The sequence below is a fragment of the Lissotriton vulgaris genome, chromosome 12 (genome assembly GCF_964263255.1).
Source record: "Lissotriton vulgaris chromosome 12, aLisVul1.2, whole genome shotgun sequence".
In the NCBI taxonomy this organism is placed as follows: domain Eukaryota; kingdom Metazoa; phylum Chordata; class Amphibia; order Caudata; family Salamandridae; genus Lissotriton; species Lissotriton vulgaris.
In genome coordinates this window covers 239,495,607-239,507,788 of record NC_141700.1, presented here as the reverse complement: position 1 = coordinate 239,507,788, position 12,182 = coordinate 239,495,607, and the positions used below count along the sequence as shown (strand labels likewise).

The following is a 12,182-nucleotide window of genomic DNA, read 5'->3' as shown; positions in this document are numbered from 1 at the left end:
TGCAAAAAAGCTGTTGTGCCTTGCCGCAAAAAAGCTGCTGTGGTGCAGAGGGGTATTTCCATTGGGGTACTAATGCTCGTAAACCACTTGGCTGATTGAATGACGCCTGGGGTGTTATTGTCTGAAGGCGACCTGCCCATTGGCATTCTTGTTAGCATCATACCGCTTTTAAAGGTCATTTGAAATTGTAAAACACCCATTGCTTTTGCAGTTTCATTAACCTTTTTTATCTGCAACATGGCTCATCAACTGCCGGTCCAAACAGATACACCCATGTGAATGTTATGTTAATGAAAGATTTTTATATCTCTAGCTTGAATCCTGAAATTCTGAGCCAGGCATGCCTCCACAGTGTTGTCCCTATGCACATCTGTCTATTTGTGGTGTATGCCGAGTCAATGGTTTACTTGAGCCATGTGTTTGCTATCATCTTGCCCTCCTATATCCAGTTTTTGCTCATTTCTGATACTCTGGGAGATGCAGCATTTGGTCTTCAATCTCCTCCCACTGCTGATGGCTATAGTGGCTGAGGAGTGCACTAGAATTTGCATTTATGCCCTGGGTTGCAGCCACCCTCTCCATCTTCCTGACAATTGCCCCGCCCTCTTACTCTTTTTGTCTGGGGGTGGACCCGTGGATGTAGGGTTGATCCCTAATCCTGGGTGTAATGGCAATCATGCAGTCATCTGCTCCATTGGCCCTGATAAACAATAGGTCTGATGTCGAGTGCGTGTACTTTTCTGATTTGAGGAGTGACAGCCTTGGAGGAAGCAGACTCTCTAAATGCATCCTTTCCTTGTCCATGATGCTTGGAAGCATCAGCCGATACAGGCTATTCTTCTGGCACAGCATGAGGAGCTACACGAGAGTCTGCCTGCTTTTCTTCCAGTTGGACTCCGTACATGTCTGCAGCTTGCGTTATCATGGATTTTTGGACTGCATGATCGTCTGGCAAGGAACGCCTTAAAGGGTACGAAAATGGAGGCCATTTACTCAACATTACTTTACTCTGCAAAGAGGAACTCCTGTTCCTCATCATGTGGTTCCTGCATCTATATTGCTTTCAGCACTCCTTTTTCGTCCTCAACAACTCCAAGTTCTGTTGGTTTCGATAGAATTTAAACCCCTTAAAGGATTTGTCCAAATCCTTCTTTTGTATAATAGACACCAGTTTGGCCTTGAGTCTTTTGAGGAAAACTTCTAGAGTCCATTGCTTTGCCTGAAGGGTCAGCGTCGACCTTCTCTTAGACATCGAAGTATACTCCACCTACAACTCTCCCTCAGCTTCTCTTGATCACGCTTTGGCGTTGTAAATGTTTGAGGTTTTGACTCTTGTATTGTCCTTGGTCTGGGACCCATGGGGCTCTTTCGTTTTCTGCCACTCTTGGATCGTAGAGTGTTTCTGCGCTATCAAGGTTCCTGAGTGACTTTGAGAGTCCATTTTAGATGGCTCTGTCCTAGCACATTTATGTTCCATTATCCGTTAGCATTTCTTGGCCAACTCCTCCCATTGGCGCCTTTCTTGCTGCATTCGGTCTCCTGATACCAACTTTCCTTGGTGACGTAGCCTTCTCTTTGTGCAAGCTTGGTCTCCTCCTCCTTGATGGATAGGCCGATGTCTTCAAGAGAAGTGTACTTTTGCTGTGACTGAATCGTCTCAGTGTGCCCATTGTTGCCTCTATCCGTCAAAGTTATGGTTCAACTTAGGAGCAGGCCTTGCACCCCCTTAAATTGTGGTCTTTGGCACGCACAATTTCCAAACTTTTCTGCAAAATGCGAATGGAGTATTCTCCATCTCCACCAAAGGACCCGGTTACCTAGATGCGCACACATTCCCTAATGCGTGGTCGAGACTTTGATAACTCATTCAATAGAAAACCAGTCCCAATGAGGTGTTCTTCAGTTTTCTTCGACGTCTCAATCTTTTCTTACTTTCCTCACAGTTTTCACTCAAACTGTCGATACAAATTCCTGAACACTGGAGCTCCTCCATCCTGCTTCTACATTCAATGGTAGAAAATAGAATTGAAGATGGCGACAATGCACAGGGACTTCCACAGCCTCAGCCTACATCTCCTGTCACCAACGGAAGGAGTTGCCACCGACTGGTCCTTGACCACCCCCCTCCAAAAAAAAAAACTAGAAGAAAAATTCCAGGCCGAATCACTAGATGGCTGAATAATGCAAGGCATGTAAATCCAGAAAAGATTCACACTGCAGACACAAGTCATTACCAGAATCCAGCACCTAAAAGGAGGACAGCAACATCCCCAAGGAGGCCCGGCAATAATTCCATTGAGACTTACTAGATCAGAGGAACCAGCCCTGTTGTAAATGCGAGGGCCATCTGCTGCTGACACCGCCAGAAGCCTGCAACCCTCAGAAGGCAGTCACTCCCACCCCAGCATCAAGCCATGCAGCCTACGACCATCCAATCAGTGGCTTGGCCATGTGACTCTACAGCAGCCAAGCATAACTATGGTCAGTAAGTCTATGAGTAAAAGGTCCATCGAGCAAGCTGCCATCTAAAAGAGCAGGTGATAGACTATTTGTCTGTTTCAGCTAGAGAGACTATATGCTAACACACGGAAGCACTGCACCTGCTCAAGCTACTAAACTGCCACAAACTAAAAAGGAGGGGGCTTATTTACAAACTGATTGCGCCACTGGTGCGTCACTTTTCAACGCATAAAATGTGATGCACAGGCATTGCAAGGGGCTTAGTAAATTAGCCCCACAATTCCAACCCAGATGCCAACAGCATAATTTGTACATACGTTGATGGCACTTCCAACCAGTGGCGGCTGTCACAAACAAAGGGTGGTGTGGTGGAGCGACGGGATGCAGGAGGAGGAAAGTGTGGGTGATGTTAGTAATATATATAAAAAAAATAACTTACCTGAAGCCACTGGCCACCTCACGTCGCAACTCCTGTCCTCTTCCTGGTCCCAGCAGCCCCTGGGACAAACTCCATCTAATCCCTGTGCAGATTTCATGCTATGAGAACAGCACAGGATTGGCCTGAGGACAGGGAGTCTGTGGGTGTTTCTCCAGCTTAGTAGTTCAATGCGGTACAAGAGGGGGTGGTGATGGACGGAGCATCTGAATCAATCAAACACTCACACCCAGTCAAAAGATCTGGGTTTAATCCATCACCGTTCTTTAGCCCACTCTGCCACCCCAGTTCAGATATGGCTATATGCAAATAAGTCTGACCCTGTGCCTAACTGGAACAGTCCAGCCCGAACTGCCAAGCCATTTCTTCCCTGGACCGGAAACAAGCTTCCAAGGACCGGTTTCTGGCATTCCAGCCGTCTTCAGCCCGGCTTGCTTGAATCCAGTGGCAAAGTGAGCAAGGGACTCACTTCTGAGCATACCTTGCCACACTTGTGGCGGCCAAAAGCGGTACAAAAGGGGGTGGTGATGGACGGAGCATCTGAATCAATCAAACACTCACACCCAGTCAAAAGATCTGGGTTTAATCCATCACCGATCTTTAGCCTACTCTGCCACCCCAGTTCAGACATGGCTATATGCAAATCAGTCTGACTCTGTGCCTCATGGGAACAGTCCAGCCCGAACTGCCAAGCCATGTCTTCCCTGGACCGGAAACAAGCTTCCGAGGACCGTTTTCTGGCATTCCAGCCGTCTTCAACCCGGCTTGCTTGAATCCAGTGGCAAAGTGAGCAAGGGACTTACGTCTGAGCATACCCTGCCACACTTGTAGCGGCCAAAAGCGGTACAAAAGGGGGTGGTGATGGACGGAGCATCTGAATTAATCAAACACTCACACCCAGTCAAAAGATCTGGGTTTAATCCATCACCGTTCTGTAGCCCACTCTGCCACCCCAGTTTAGACATGGCTATATGCAAATCAGTCTGACCCTGTGCCTCATGGGAACAGTCCAGCCCGAACTGCCAAGCCATGTCTTCCCTGGACCGGAAACAAGCTTCCGAGGACCGGTTTCTGGCATTCCAGCCGTCTTCAGCCCGGCTTGCTTGAATCCAGTGGCAAAGTGAGCAAGGGACTCACGTCTGAGCATACCCTGCCACACTTGTGTCGGCCAAAAGCGGTACAAAAGGAGGTGGTGATGGATAGAGCATCTGAATCAATCAAACACTCACACCCAGTCAAAAGATCTGGGTTTAATCCATCACCGATCTTTAGCCCACTCTGCCACCCCAGTTCAGACATGGCTATATGCAAATCAGTCTGACTCTGTGCCTCATGGGAACAGTCCAGCCCGAACTGCCAAGCCATGTCTTCCCTGGACCGGAAACAAGCTTCCGAGGACCGTTTTCTGGCATTCCAGCCGTCTTCAACCCGGCTTGCTTGAATCCAGTGGCAAAGTGTGCAAGGGACTTACGTCTGAGCATACCCTGCCACACTTGTAGTGGCCAAAAGCGGTACAAAAGGGGGTGGTGATGGACGGAGCATCTGAATTAATCAAACACTCACACCCAGTCAAAAGATCTGGGTTTAATCCATCACCGTTCTGTAGCCCACTCTGCCACCCCAGTTCAGACATGGCTATATGCAAATCAGTCTGACCCTGTGCCTCATGGGAACAGTCCAGCCCGAACTGCCAAGCCATGTCTTCCCTGGACCAGAAACAAGCTTCCGAGGACCGGTTTCTGGCATTCCAGCCGTCTTCAGCCCGGCTTGCTTGAATCCAGTGGCAAAGTGAGCAAGGGACTCACGTCTGAGCATACCCTGCCACACTTGTGTCGGCCAAAAGCGGTACAAAAGGAGGTGGTGATGGATAGAGCATCTGAATCAATCAAACACTTAAACCCAGTCAAAAGAGCTGGGTTTAATCCATCACCGTTTTTTAGCCCACTCTGCCACCCCAGCTCATACATGGCTATATGCAAATCAGTCTGACCCTGTGCCTCATGGGAACAGTCCAGCCAGAACTGCCAAGCCATGTCGTCCGTGGACCGGAAACAAGCTTCCGAGGACCGGTTTCTGGCATTCCAGCCGTCTTCAGCCCGGCTTGCTTGATTCAAGTGGCAAAGTGAGCAGGGACTCATGTCTGAGCATACCCTGCCACACTTGTGGCGGCCAAAAGCGGTACAAAAGGGGATGGTGATGGACGGAGCATCTGAATCAATCACTCACTCACACCCAGTCAAAAGATCTGGGTTTAATCCATCACCGTTCTTTAGCCCACTCTGCCACCCCAGTTCATACATGGCTATATGCAAATCAGTCTGACCCTGTGCCTCATGGGAACAGTCTCGCCCAAACTGCCAAGCCATGTCTTCCCTGGACCGGAAACAAGCTTCCTAGGACCGGTTTCTGGCATTCCAGCCATCTTCAGCCCGGCTTGCTTGAATCCAGTGGCAAAGTAAGCAAGGGACTCACGTCTGAGCATACCCTGTTCAATGCAGCCGGGCTGGAGAAACCTAAGTGCGCATATGTGTTTGGTCTCAGCCAAACCCATAAGCTCACTTAGGGAGTGCGCAAAGGACTCCTCCACCCATGCTCCACCCGCCCTGTACAAGCGGGCTCAGAGCTGGGAAATGAAAAATAAAACGATGCTGGAATATCGTCTTACTTTACATTTTCCGGCTCTGTGCCAGGCAGTGAGGCAACGCTCCTCTGCCATTGCAGAGGAGCAGCCGCTGCTCTCAACTTCAAAAAAAGAGCATGCCAGCACCTTCATCGCCAGCCTTGAGTGTTGCCAAGGAATTCATGCCGGAACAGTTTGTGAGTGTTCACAAATCTGTAATACTTTATCTCTTCACATGGCCTTCATTGCTTGGTTTTACTCTGGGGAAAGTGTCATTCGAGGTGGCACACTCATGGTAGAATGCCACTCATACGTATACTGAAACAGTGCTTTAAATAGGCAAGTACTGAGCACCTGCAGTTCTTTATAAGGAAAGGGAGAGTAGCCGCACTTCTCACCAGAGGTACAGTACTTTAAACTGGAGAGTACCGGCACCTCTCAGAAGCAAGTACTTACCCTGGGAGAGGATACCTGCACTTCCATTTTTCCATTTCATGCACTTACTGAGAAACCCGGCTCCTGGAATAAAGTTTCGCAACAGCATGACTAGCTTTATCAGAAATGCGAACTGCAGGTGTGTCAAAGTCCTCTGACTCTCATTCCTACGGGGAATGTAGAAATACGCCGTTCGAGTGCTAGACAGCTGTCAGCAGGCTCCGAAGTCAGTGGCACTAGTGGCAATAAATACGTAACTGAGCCGCCACTCGCCAAAAAATGGACAAAGTGCCAAACTCCTGCCAATCACAAACAGTAGCGAAGACAGTGGCCACGGGCACTAGGGCATGGAAGGAAATGCCCCCTGAATTATAAAATACAGGAATAATCAGGGTTCTTTGGACCCCTCGGGACGCTGTGCCTAGGTGCCACTGCACAACAGGAAGCTACGCCTAGGGTCACAAGGGGTAGAGATGTGGCGCAGCGATCAGAGCTGCCGACTGGGAGCTGCAGACCCGAGCTCCACTCTCGGCGTCAGCGCAGCAACCTGCCATGCTAGGCGAATCACTCGATCCCCGAACCAATGGACAGCGCCTGGATACCCACACGGGTGACAAGCCACGCTATATAAATACACTAACAAACAATACAATTAAATAAACCATCTCAGAGCGTCACCATGGCAGTTTCTAAGAGGCATATACTCCCCGAGCTGTTGTCTTATGTTTGATAATTGCATTGCTGCCACAATTTCCCGAGATCTAATTTAAAACACAAAGCTATGCAATAAATAGTCTTACCAGTTACCGCAAAACTGTGTTTCTTCTTCCATATTCAGCGGCGTTCAAGGTCTGTTCTGCCGCCTCTCGCCCTCGTTTCTCTTTCTTTAACTCGGGATGAGAAATGAAACCGAAACACCCGTGCAAGTTCAGCTGACTCCTCCCAGACTACGCCAAGAGCGTGAGAAGGAAACCCCCTTGAGCTGTATTTAGGCGATTGTCGGTTCTGGTCAATTTTATGTGCGACGTAATTGACACTTGAAAAATGGACCACACAACACGATCGTATTGTGCTGAAGAACTACTTCACAACATTCTAAAGTTGGTTTAGGTGACATTTTCAAAGTGCACAGGGCAGAGCCGACTTGCAAAATAGACAAAAAGGATAATGAACGATCGTTGGCAAAACCAAGTCTGGCTTTAATGTGCTAGCTGTTGCAATCAGCCATCATTTCTTACCAGTCACAGCTATTGGCCTGTCATTTCTGCAGCTGTAAATACCTGCAGGAAAATGGATACTCTAGGCATTTTTACACAGCAGGATAATGCGTGCTGTTCCTAAATGTTTACTGTCCACCTATTGCAACATGCAAGGTGTTGCAAGCATTACCATGGCATCTGTGACATATATAGGGCTGCTGTAATTATGTAGAAAGAAGGCACAATTTATGTGGCATTTTCAAATAAATTATGTGGCAAGTGAAGGAAAATTATGTGGCAAAATGTTGCACATTTTGAAGCATTAATATTTCGTTGTTTTGTCATTTTAATACAAATCATCACTGTCTGACCAAAGTTTCAGATCATATTGACCAATCTAATAACAAACTACAGCAATGAGCAACTGAAATGTGACTAATTAACCTTTGCAAAGGGGGCTGCACAGTACCACGTATACTGCTTTGTTTCAGTAACACTTGATCAATTTAAGTACAATATTTTTTTGAGTGGGTTGAAATCTGAAAATGATACAGATGGTGAATTTTGTGGCAAGTGTAGTAGATCCATAATTATGTGGCAAACCTATGACCACAGAATTGCATAATCCTTGTGGCCCTGGACATGTGTAAACAAGAAGTCTATTCATGAGAAAACCTGTACACCTACAGCCTATGCCATAAGGGAAAAAGTATAGCATCTTACCTATACATGTGCAATGCGTGAGCAAAGGGAATATGTGGCATATTGAGATGCACCTGTACATGAAGTTAAAGTTAAAATACTTGTTAAGCGCACGGCTACCAGGCGGTTTCTTGGCGCTATGGATGCGGACCCAGAGGGAGCGGGGCACAGGCACTAAAGCGGGAAGGCTTGCAGGAAAAGGAAGGTCTTCAACGCTTTGCGAAACTCGAGGTAAGAGGCAGAAGACCTAATGGAAAAAGGAAGGGTATTCCAAAAGGTGGGGGCGAGAACAGAGAACTTCGTGCCACCAGCTTTTTTTTCCCTAAATCGGGCACATAGAGAAGAGACTGGGAGGAGGACCGCAGCTCTCTACTAGGAATGTAAGCTTTAATTTCAGAGTTGATGAAAGCTGGGGCAGTTCCGGAACGAGCCAGAAAAAGGGCGCGTTTTCTACTAGGGAGACAGTGAAGGGCTTTAAGTAAAGGCGTGACGTGATGTGATTTAGGAAGACCATGGATAAGAAGAGCAGCTTGGCTTTGGACCAATTGGAGGCGCCTAAGCTCGTAGGCCGGAACACCATTGTACAAGATGTTGCCGTAGTCCAGGCGGGACAAGACCATGGCCATAAGAATAAGATTCAAAGCAGAAAAGGAAAAAAACAGGAAATCTTACGGATTGTACGAAGAGTCAGAAAAGAAGATGAAACCACTGCGCTGATCTGGGAATGCAAAGTGAGATGGTTGTTAAGTTTTATCCCTAATGTTTTAACTGAAGGAGAAGGTGAGGGGGGAATGCCAAGAGCAGGGGGCCAAAACAAAGGAGTCCAGGGACTGGGGCAACCACCTACAAGTACCAGTTCGGTTTTATCAGGGTTTAACTTGAGGTGGTTGCAGTTCATCCAGTCCAGGATAAAAATCATAACTGATTGAATGGAGCCGGAGGAAGGAGAAAGGTTGAAAATAAGCTGGAGGTCATCGGCATAGTTGAAGACCGTGACCTCCATCTGCTGTAAAGCAAAAATGAGGGGGAAGATATATAAATTGAGCAAAAGAGGGGAAAGGGAAGAACCCTGAGGAACACCACATTGAACCTTGCATGAGTGGGAAGAGAAGTCTGCCAGATGGACGGCCTGTGTACAGTCACTCAGAAAGGAGGCGAGCCAAGCCAGTGCAAGTCCACTGATGCCAGCCTCCCCGACACGGGTAAGAAGAATGGAATGATCAACCGTGTCAAAGGCGGCGGAAAAATCTAGGAGAACCAGTGCCTGGGGCGAGTTGACATCCATCCCCTCTCTGAGCTTGTCCATGACAGATAGAACGACTTTTTCAGTGGAGTGTGATGGACGGAAGCCCGCCTGACACGAGGCTAGGCTGCACCTGTCCTCCACAAATGCACTAAAGACTTTAGTGACATGGCGCTCCAGGACTTTGCCCAGGAACGGGAGAAGGGAAATGGGGCGGTAGTTAGTGAGGGAGGAAGGATCAGCACCAGGCTTCTTTAAACTAGGAACTATTACCGCTGATTTATGAGGGTCTGGGACAATACCCTGCTTGAGAGAGTCATTAAGAAAAGTAAGGGGGGGCGAAGGGCAGGCCGAGAAAATCTCTCTCAGAACATAAGCAGGGCAGATGTCCGAGGGAGATCCTGACTTAACTCTGGCGAGCAAGGGTAAAAAAGTTTCCTTGTACAGAGGAGGTATTAAATCCAGTTTTGATGAGTTAGGTGGAGGTTGGGGGTTAGAGAAGGAAGGGGAGGGCAGTGATATGTTAGCCTTGATAGCAGCGATCTTCTCTATAAAATAACAGTTGAGAGAATCGCAAAGTGTTTGGGAGGGGGAAGGCTTGAGGGTGACCCTGTCTGAGGAAGCCAGCTCGTGGACAGTGCCAAAGATTTCCCTAGGTTGGTTTTCAGCTGCAAGAATTTTGGAGGAAAAATAGTCGGTCTTGGCGAGGAGAATGGCTTTTTTATATTCCGGCAGGGTAGAGGTATACTGTAGTTTTAGCATAGGGCAGTAGGCGCGCCTCCAGGCGCGCTCTGCCTGCCGCACTATAAGTTTTTTCTCCTTGAGCTCGGCGTTAAACCATCTATTGGCATCGTGGGCGCGTCTTACTCTGATGCGCCTAAGCGGGCCACTTGGTCGCTCGCTCTGGAAAGCCAATGATTGATGGTGTCTGCTTGGGATGACAGGGATAGTTCTGCAAGATTAGGGCAGGAAGCAGAGAGAGAAGAACAGAGAGAGGGCACGTCTACGTGGTTCCAGTTACGAGCCCATGTATTCCTGGGAAAAGAGGGTTTTTTGTAAGGCTTAAATCAAGAAAGAACAAGATAAAAAAATGATCAGACCAGGAACAGGGCATAATGACAGGACAGGAGACAGGGATATTGAGTGACCAAATTTGGTCCAAAATGTGACCACGGACATGAGTCGGGGTGTGAACGTGTGACAGGAAGTTTAAACTTCACAAAAGTTCAGTAAATTCCTTCGACATGGCGTCCTCAGCAGGGTCAGAGGGCCAAAGGTTAAAATCTCCAAGCACCATGACAGACGCGTTGTTCACTGCTAGAGTAGCCAGCAGTTCCTGAAAGGCAGAAATAAAATGCGATGTTTGCTGTGGAGGGCAATAAATAAGAACACAGGTAATAGGGACGTGAAAAGAAGCAGATCGCACAACTAAATAGTCGACCGCCTGAATGGCAGGCAGCAGTTGACAAATGGAGTCCGGACCGGATGATCAGGGCGACCCGCCTCCAACCTTCCCCCCGGGCCGATCGGCGCGTAAGGCATAGTAGGAGGAAGGGAGAGCCGCTAATACGTGGGGTAGAGAATCTTGGCAAAACCAGGTTTCTGTAAGGAACAGAAGATCTGGTTTATGAGTGTCCAAAAAGACAAACAATTCAAGATGGTGTTTGACAGCCAACCGAGTATTAAGAAGAAAGGCAGAGATGGTGTGCACAGGGCCAGAGGAAGGGGGAGGGCCTAGCGTAATAGTGCTGCGGGATAGCAAAGAAGGCATATTAGGGGGGATGGAGGGCATGTGGTTAGCACAGCTGAGGCCGAGTTCATCAATATGAGTGGCAGTATAGGCATCTATCGACCAAGGGCCTTGACATGAACAAAGTTGTTCCGGGGAATAAGTTAAAAAACGGGCATAGTCAGGTGCCCCTAGCCCCGGCCGCAGATGGGCGCAGACGGGCTTGCCTTTAGCGCGCCTTCGGCACGCCCGCTGCACGCGTCCGCTGCGCGTGCGCATGGGGCGTCCCTTAAATAGGTCGGGAGTGCGAGGAATGGAGCGCTGACCTATGGAGTCTGTAATGCCCCTTTCCAATATGGCGCCAGCAACCCCGTCAGCCCTCCGGTTGCAAGCGGCACACAGCCGTGCCGGAACGAGGCATGGGGAGCTGACAGATGAGAAGTAGGGCTAAGCAGTTCCAATAAGCGCTAAACGTGCAATTTAAAGTCACAGATTAAAAACATAGACAGCATGAGCCACCACACTCGGCTACAGCTACCGCAAACCCTCTTCCACCGGGTTGTATGCGTCAGCTGCGCGTGCGCATGGGGTGTCCCTTAAATAGGTCGGGAGCGCAAGGAATGGAGCGCTGACCTATGGAGTCTGTAATGCCCCTTTCCAATATGGCGCCAGCAACCCCGTCAGCCCTCCGGTTGCAAGCGGCACACAGCCGTGCCGGAATGAGGCTAGGGGAGCTGGCAGATGAGAAGTAGGGCAAAGCAGTTCCAGTAAGCGCTAAACGTGCAATTTAAAATCACAGATTAAAAACATAGACAGCGTGAGCCACCACACTCGGCTACAGCTACCGCAAACCCTCTGCCACCGGGTTGTATGCGTCCGCTGCGCGTGCGCATGGGGCGTCCCTTAAATTGGTTGGGAGCGCGAGGAATGGAGCGCTGACCTATGGAGTCTGTAATGCCCCTTTCCAATATGGCGCCAGCAACCCCGTCAGCCCTCCGGTTGCAAGCGGCACACAGCCGTGCCGGAACGAGGCTAAGGGAGCTGGCAGATGAGAAGTAGGGCAAAGCAGTTCCATCTATAATCTGTTCCAACAAGGGTATAGCTCATCTATTCTTGGCAGTAAATGGACTTTGATCTATGTTCTAGGACTTTCATAAAGAAGCATGGGTAAAATATGTTGCAAACAGGCAAAACAATACTGTAATAGAAATCCGGACCTATCTATGACACATGAACGCTGGCTCAAGTAACATCTTTGGTGAGGCACTACAACATACACATCCGGAGGGTCAGCGAAAGTAGGTGGACCCGATCTGGCAGAAATAAAACCACACACACAAAAGAGAAATAGGAGTATA

General features: G+C 48.7%; 1 protein-coding gene across 1 annotated transcript in view; it reads right to left on the bottom strand.

Annotated features, from left to right (window-relative positions):
- Positions 1 to 6,849, bottom strand: part of XAF1 (XIAP associated factor 1) — a 110,086-nt gene extending 103,237 nt beyond the window's left edge. Inside the window, exon 1 of the mRNA XM_086947738.1 lies at positions 6,752 to 6,849. Coding sequence (XP_086803864.1) covers positions 6,752 to 6,783 — 32 coding nt within the window. The 5' untranslated portion in view covers positions 6,784 to 6,849. The remainder of the gene's footprint in view (positions 1 to 6,751) is intronic.
- Between the last annotated feature and the right edge of the window lie 5,333 nt (positions 6,850 to 12,182).